This window comes from Nestor notabilis, unplaced genomic scaffold (genome assembly GCF_000696875.1).
Source record: "Nestor notabilis isolate BGI_N333 unplaced genomic scaffold, ASM69687v1 scaffold20828, whole genome shotgun sequence".
NCBI classification, from domain to species: domain Eukaryota; kingdom Metazoa; phylum Chordata; class Aves; order Psittaciformes; family Psittacidae; genus Nestor; species Nestor notabilis.
This window is the reverse complement of record NW_009941733.1, coordinates 14,342-19,828: the sequence shown is the minus strand read 5'-3', so window position 1 is coordinate 19,828 and position 5,487 is coordinate 14,342. Positions and strand designations below refer to the sequence as shown.

General features: G+C 59.2%; 1 protein-coding gene across 1 annotated transcript; it reads right to left on the bottom strand.

Moving 5' to 3' along the window:
* Positions 1-409: 409 nt before the first annotated feature.
* Positions 410-4,187, bottom strand: LOC104410780 (sodium channel subunit beta-2-like). The gene is made up of 4 exons (XM_010021040.1): positions 3,998-4,187; positions 1,290-1,456; positions 770-980; positions 410-609 (listed from the first exon to the last, which is right to left on the bottom strand). The coding sequence occupies exons 1-4, from the start codon at positions 4,065-4,067 to the stop codon at positions 410-412; spliced, it is 648 nt and encodes a 215-aa protein (XP_010019342.1). The 5' UTR covers positions 4,068-4,187.
* Positions 4,188-5,487: the final 1,300 nt, after the last annotated feature.

The following is a 5,487-nucleotide window of genomic DNA, read 5'->3' as shown; positions in this document are numbered from 1 at the left end:
CTGCTGGCCGCTGCCTCCTTCTCTCATCTTCTAGTGGGACAGGGTGCAGACATCAGGGCACGGGGCTGCCCAGCCCTGCTCTGCCCCTCCTGACACCCCCTGCTCCAGCCCCTCCATGTGTGGAGACCGTGCTTTTCCCCCCTGTCACACACCACCCTGTCCCCAGCCCTTCCCCACAGGCACACGCAACGATCTGGCACTCAAGAGCCTCAGGGGCAGCTTCAGGGCACTTCAGCCACCTTCTGCAGCCAGGCTCTAGGGACCTGCTCTCCACGCCCTGCTCCAGGCTGAGTTGGGTATTTAGATGGAAGGAGGGATGCTCTGGGGAGACTGAAATCCTTGCTTGGGGAAGCACATCAAGGGGTTCACACTTTACAGGGGTGGAGAGGGAGAGAGGGACAGGGGGATGTTACTTGGTGCCCTCGTCTGGGTTGCCTTCACCATCTGTCTTCCCTTCCTCCTCCGTCTTTTGGTCGTCTGTGTTCAGCCTCTGCTGCTTTTTCCGGCGCACGCATTTTACCACCATCAGCACCAGGATCACGACGGCCAAGAAGCCGCCTACAGAAGCACCCACGATGACAGCCACTGTCGAGTCATGCTTTGGAGGCTCTGCAGAGACAGGGCACGGGCTCAGGGAATGAGCTGGAGCAGCCAGTTGGAGTGACAGGGAACAGAGGCAGGGTTCTCGCTCCCACTGCTGGGGTTGTGGCAGGGCACAGGGCAGAGCAGAGCTCCAGCCTGGCACCCAGCAGCAGAGGGGATCACTGACCTTTGGTGAGCACCTTCAGGCTGATGCTTGCATGGCCCCGGTGCCGGTCTGGGGGGTTCAGGACATAGCAGTTGTAGGTGCCCTCGTCCTCCAGCTGCACATTTTTGAGGGTGAAGGACACGTCGTACTTGGCGGGGTTCCCGGTGAACTCCACGCGGTTCCCAAAGCGGTCCAGCTGCTTGTTCATGATCTTCGTCCGGAACTGCAGGAACTGGGCAGGAGAAGGAGGTAAGATGGTGTTTGGTACATGCTGTGTGCTGCCTTCCCTGGCCAAGCATCCCCCTGCACGTACTGCTGCACGCTCCCCCTGCTCCGCTCTGGCCACCACAACAGCATCTCCTCTGCTGCCACATCAGGGCAGCCCTGGCTGCTGGCTCTTTACACTCTTAGTTGCTATTTTAACCTGTGGCAGAGGGCTGGGTAGCAGGAGCACCCATAAGGACCCCAAGGAATGCGCACAACTACTTCAAGCTGATCCCTGGACCTCGCTCAGCACAGCCCCAGCCTCAGCAAGACTCACCAGCTCCTCAGAGCAGTTCCTGCACTCCTGGTACGTCCAGTTGAGGGAGAACTGCTTGTTCTCCACCTTGTAGCAGGAGTTGAAGGTGCAGGAGAGCTTCACGGAGGAGCCATTCAAGGCATTGATGGTGGCGGGAGCCATGACCTCCATGCCCAATCCTGTGGGTGCTGCAGCAAGCAGAGCAAGAGCAGAAATGTAGAGTTAGAAAGGAGGCACAAGCATCCATCCTGCTGGCAGAGCTCACCCTGGGGCCTGGGATTGCCTTTCAGGCACATCCATGCACAGATCACACCGTGGCCAGCCAGGAGAAGGTTTTCCCTGCACAGCAGAGACAGGGGACAAGGAGGGAGCATCCCCAGCCCTGGCACCATCCCTTGTCTGGGCAGAAAGAGCATCAGCCCTGCTGGTGACCCCTCTCTGCCTTGCCTGGCCTGGCTGAATCCTGCTGACTCCAGGCAAGCCCTGCTCCTTGCACTTAGCCAAGGCTCTCCTGCTGCAGGATCAATATTGCAATGGGCTGGATGCAGCATCAGCACACAGGGCTCAGTGCCACACACACCAAGCACTTTACGGCTGTGCTCACCAAATTTCATTCCCAGCAGGATGCACTACAGCAGCAAGGGCTGGGATCTGCCAGGACCGGCCCCTGGGGGCTGCAGGGGGAATGCAGATGCTCCCCCCACTCCCAGTGGAGTTCATGCAAGGATTCTCCAGCTGGGAATGACCGGGTCAAAACCTCAGTCGCTGCAGGGGGGACAAGGCCAGTCCCTGCACCCTGGCCCTGCTGTGGCAGAGAAACAGGGGCAGTACCTGGTGCAGCTCACAGGGCAGGACGGGGTCTGGGCAGGGATGGGGTGTCTGTGCCCTGCACCCTCCTCCGCTCCTTTCCTGCAGCTGCCTTGCTCCGCTGGCTGCCGCAGTGGCACCCAAACCCCAGCACCTGCATCCGGCAAGTTCTCCCCAGCCTATAAAGGGCATGTGGAGACAGGCTCCTGTGCAGCCAACTACTGCAAACTCTAGGGCTGAGCCACAAAACGCACAGTGACAGAGAGCCCTGGAAGGACTAGACTTTGAATGGGGGCTGTGGTACCCCACAGGACGGGGACACTGGCAGCAGGTGCTTTTCCCATCACCTCACCTCTCCCTTTGGGCTGCTGCTCTTTGCTCAAACCTTCTTCCTGAGGTGCTCCTGAGTCCAGCCCTGTGGCCAAGCTGGATGTACGTCAAGGCTGCTCTGCTGGCTAATGCGCTCCATCTGCAAGCAGGGCAGGAAAGGGGCCAGGCTCTGCAGCCAGGGAAAAGTGGCTTTTCCAAGGTGCAGCTAAGGCTGTTTCAAGCTGCACCTGTGAGGTGCAAATCAGCAGCATCCTGAAACCACCTGAGGGATGCCCCCAGGTATGGCCAAGCCCCTGAGAATGGCTCCTTGCTCATGCTGGCAGCCAGCTGAGCACCCTTCATCCAACCTCTGCACAGGGCACAGGGAGGCAGGGATGGGGAGAGCTGGCGCATGGGGGCGAGTTGCAGTACCGAAGGAAGGAAGAAGTGTCCAGGCTGGTTTCCCAGCCTTGTTGCCCCATCACAGCCCAGGGTGGGACAGAAGAGCCTGCTTGTCCCTGGAGGTCCCTTCCCAGACGCAGCCCAGGCCTGGTTGCAGGGCTCCCTGCACAGGGTCATGGGCTCGAGTGCCCATCAGCCCTCGCATCATGCCCGGTGTGCCTGTGTTAGGAGGCCTTGTGTTGTCTCCTGGGGGCACCCCAGGCTCTGCAGTGACAGGGCTTTGCCCTGTGACTTGTACCACAACCAGAGGGTCCTTGCAGGCTGCCAGCATACCATAGGCACATGCCCGGGGGGGCACCTACATGTGCAGGTCCAAACTTTGCCATTGCCAGGGTGTCCAGCACCAGGGAACAGCAGAGGTGAAGAAAGACACCACTGAAGCCCCTGGGACCGACCGTTCAGGCTGTGTCCTTTGGTGCTGTGCAGACTCCCAAATGCGCTGTCACACTATAATCTGCACCCAGGGCTCTGGAGGTAAAATGACACGCAGGCTCTAAAGCAGACCTCGCTGGGTTTGTTATCCTCCATTTCCCAAGGCAGCCCACCAGGAGCTCCAGGACAGTGCAAACAGTACCTCAAAGTGATGTGCTCCTCTTCCCAATCAATGTGAACCCAAACCTGCTGACACATGCTGCTGGCTCTAGGGCAGGGCAGAAAAGCAGAGACCACAGTTCCACCCCACCCCATGCAGCACCATCAGAACAGAGCCTGCTGCCCCAGCAGCCAGCCACAAACCAAAGGACAGTCACAAGCCACCCATAGCCCACCAGCCACCTGGTTTCCCAGCGAGGCAAAGCCAGAGGTGCCCCATATCCCCACTGCAGCCCGCACCCCTCCTGGCATGCAGACAGCTCTGCGCTTAGACAAACCTCAGCAAGCAGGATGCACCGTGTTTCTAAGAGAAGATGCAGCCGCAGCACTCCCCCCATCCTGCCTCAGAGCAGGTCACCCTGGCTGGTGGGTTTGAGCAGGGTGCCCTTTAGACCACCTCCATCCCTATCCCTGCGGCACAGCGCTTCTCGCTGCATCCACGCTGGCAGAAGGGGCTGGGATGTGGGGAGGGGGCTCCTGGCCGGAGAGAGTGGTTCTCCCCAGCCTGGGTGCTCTGCCCTGGCAGCCGTGTGCATGCAAGGGGTCGAAATGACACTTACCCAGCGAGAGGAGCAAGCTGAGGCCAGTGAGGAACAAGGTGGGCTGCGGGAGCCAGGCTTCCGGGCTCATTTTGAAGGAGTTTTGTGTATGGAGAGGACGTGGTGGTGGTGTGGGTTGTGGTTTGGCTTTTTTCGAACGCCCAGGTTATGTGCAGGTGACATATAACATTAGAGCTGCTTTATTTCTACAGCCCAATATGGCGGGAGCTGTCCTGGAGCCGAAAGCCAGTAAATCCTGTGGTTGGTGGATTTCAGCAGCACAAGTGGGAGGGCGGAAAAATTTTCCCCTGAACAGAAGGAAAATGCTCCTGGCACTTCTGTGCCAGGGTCTACTCAAGCCTTGTGTCACTGAGCATCTCCTGCAGCGTGCTGAGCCCAGGAAAGCCAAGGAGCAGGCTTCTGGTGGAATTCTGTGCAAACTTGCCTTTGGAGCAAGCACCGCTCAGGGCTTGATCAGTGCCTCACAGTCCTGAGGGTTCCCATGGCCCCTGCAGCCCCCTGATTTCAGCGGGGCCATGCAGATGAGTTACTTCTGCCCTGCTGGAGGCTGTCAACAGCCCTGCTCACACCATTCACAGCCACAGCTCCCATTCTGGGCAGCCCATCTGGGCCCAGGACCACCAGAAATGCCCTCTTGAGGCAGAGAGCAGAGGGTCCCAAGGGGCCTGCATGCACAGCAGCCCTGTCAGTGTGCCTGGGAGGAGGCAGCGGGTAGAAGTGCTCCCGGTGTGCCTGCCCGCCTCCATGCTGATGCGAGGGCAGCCCCCTCACTTCTCAGGGGTGCCAGACTCTGCTGGCACCTCCCCCAGCAGCATGTTATCCCAGGGCAATTCCCTCTCTTCATCCAGCCCTTGGGATGGGGAGGCTCTGCCCAACAGTAACGGGGCTGGAGAAAGTCTGTTGTCCCCTTTGCACCATCACTCAAGGACTCCACGCCTGGATTCAGACTGCAGAGAGGGGTGCAGGAAGGAGACAACACGTGGCTTCATGAAGCCAGTGACAGCAGCTGCTCAGCCACCTACTTCTCGTGCCCTGGGACACACAATGGTGGGGGTTGCTGCTGCAGCATTAGTGAGCAGAAAGTTGAGAGATGTCCTGGAGACAGAGCACATCTCATCCCCTGTGCTCCAGAGCTTTGGGGAGGCAGGGGTGGGGCAATGGGGAGGCAGGAGGGATGCAGAGGTGCTGTATTACCTGTCCAACTTCAGGAGGGGAAACGGGGCAGCCAGGAAAGAAGGCATTAGAGAAGTGTCAGGGTGAACACAGAAACCCTGCTCGCTGCACACAGAGCGCAGTTTCCCAACTGCACTGGGCAGGCAGAGACAACTGTGCTCTGCGCCCATAACCACGCAAAGGCAGCGGAGGTCATATGTAACCCCTTGGTCCCCCAAACCCAGATCCTTTTGCTGGTTCCCCCTGTAATCTGGTCATCCAGGAAAAAAGAGTAGGGTGTCAACGTGAAACCAAGGGCTGCAGCGGGAGCAGGCTGC